This window comes from Pundamilia nyererei, unplaced genomic scaffold (genome assembly GCF_000239375.1).
Source record: "Pundamilia nyererei isolate P.nyererei 1_Seehausen unplaced genomic scaffold, PunNye1.0 scaffold00100, whole genome shotgun sequence".
Classification (NCBI taxonomy): Eukaryota; Metazoa; Chordata; class Actinopteri; order Cichliformes; family Cichlidae; genus Pundamilia; species Pundamilia nyererei.
In genome coordinates, this window is record NW_005187501.1 from 2,013,244 (window position 1) to 2,014,471 (window position 1,228).

At 36.1% G+C, this 1,228-nt stretch overlaps 1 protein-coding gene across 1 annotated transcript in view; it reads right to left on the reverse strand.

Moving 5' to 3' along the window:
* Positions 1 to 473, reverse strand: part of eif2d (eukaryotic translation initiation factor 2D) — a 38,120-nt gene extending 37,647 nt beyond the window's left edge. The window contains exon 1 of the mRNA XM_005740539.1: positions 241 to 473. Coding sequence (XP_005740596.1) covers positions 241 to 296 — 56 coding nt within the window. The 5' untranslated portion in view covers positions 297 to 473. The remainder of the gene's footprint in view (positions 1 to 240) is intronic.
* Positions 474 to 1,228: the final 755 nt, after the last annotated feature.

Sequence of the window (1,228 nt, forward strand, 5' to 3'; positions counted from 1 at the left end):
GATATACGGAAAAACTGATATATCGCCGCTATCTAAATCTATTCATTCACTGACCAGAAGCTTCACTGTAAGCTGAAGAGAAGAACTGCTTCGTTTTGATTTATTCCAGTTATATGAGGAGGACAGAGTTTGATACTTGGACAGTTTAAAAAAATGTTTAGAGTCCTCCACCACATATAATAACTGTGAATATGTAGAAGAAGCAAGCGTCAGCTAAAGATGTGAGCAGCAGTGACTCACCTGTCTGATCCTTTGATTGCGGTGTTGGATTTGACACGAAATGGTTTGGCAAACATATTTTCATAAAACGTTAGTCAGAAGAATTCAGCATGACCACTTCTGATGGTACGCCTTTTCAGTACATCAGCACAGAGCATCTAAAACGACTCATCTACAACACATAAACTGATTCTACAATGCTTTTCAGTAGTCAGCTGCTCCTCGTTTGGTGGGATGGTCCGACACATATTTATGACCGATGTGAAACTGCACAGGCAACTTTTGTTCCGCATGATAAACTAAGCACGTAGGTGTCAGTAATATTTTTTCTGCGGAGTCCAAAGTGTGTGTATATCGAATCACTATGCATCTCCGTTACCATCGACAGAATAGGCAGTAATTGTAAAACTTCTTGTAGGCTAAACCAAGCAACTGTTTAATGTTGACTCACATGAACAGTGCTCCATGTAAAACAATGACTTGTTAAAAGTGTCGACAATTAAGCATTTCAACTACTGAGAAAAATTTATTGTCGTTGCAAAGAAAGACAGTTTTATTCTGCCTTTGCTGTGTAATAATAATAATAATAATAATAATAATAATAATAATAATAATAATAATAATAATAATAATACTTCTGAAACAAACAATGAAACTAATAAAAAAAACTATACATTTCCTTTAAAAAGTAAATTTTAGCTCTGAAAATATTTACTCGGGCATTTTACTCTCCACTGATTAAAATAGGTACCTTTTCTGGAAACCTTTGATAGGTAGAGGGGCATGCTGGGAGATATAGGACTTGAACTTCCTGACCTTGTCTCTTATAGTTTTATTCAAAATGCTCATGAAGCTGTTGACGTCAGCTATGCAATAATCAGTTTTTAGGCAAGTGAGGAAGGAGCGAAGAGAACTGAAGTGTTTTTGTAAAGGATTGAATCCACGTATGGACTCCTACTGTGTACAATACATCCAGAAAGTGCTCCATTGGTAAGGATTGTTGAAAGAG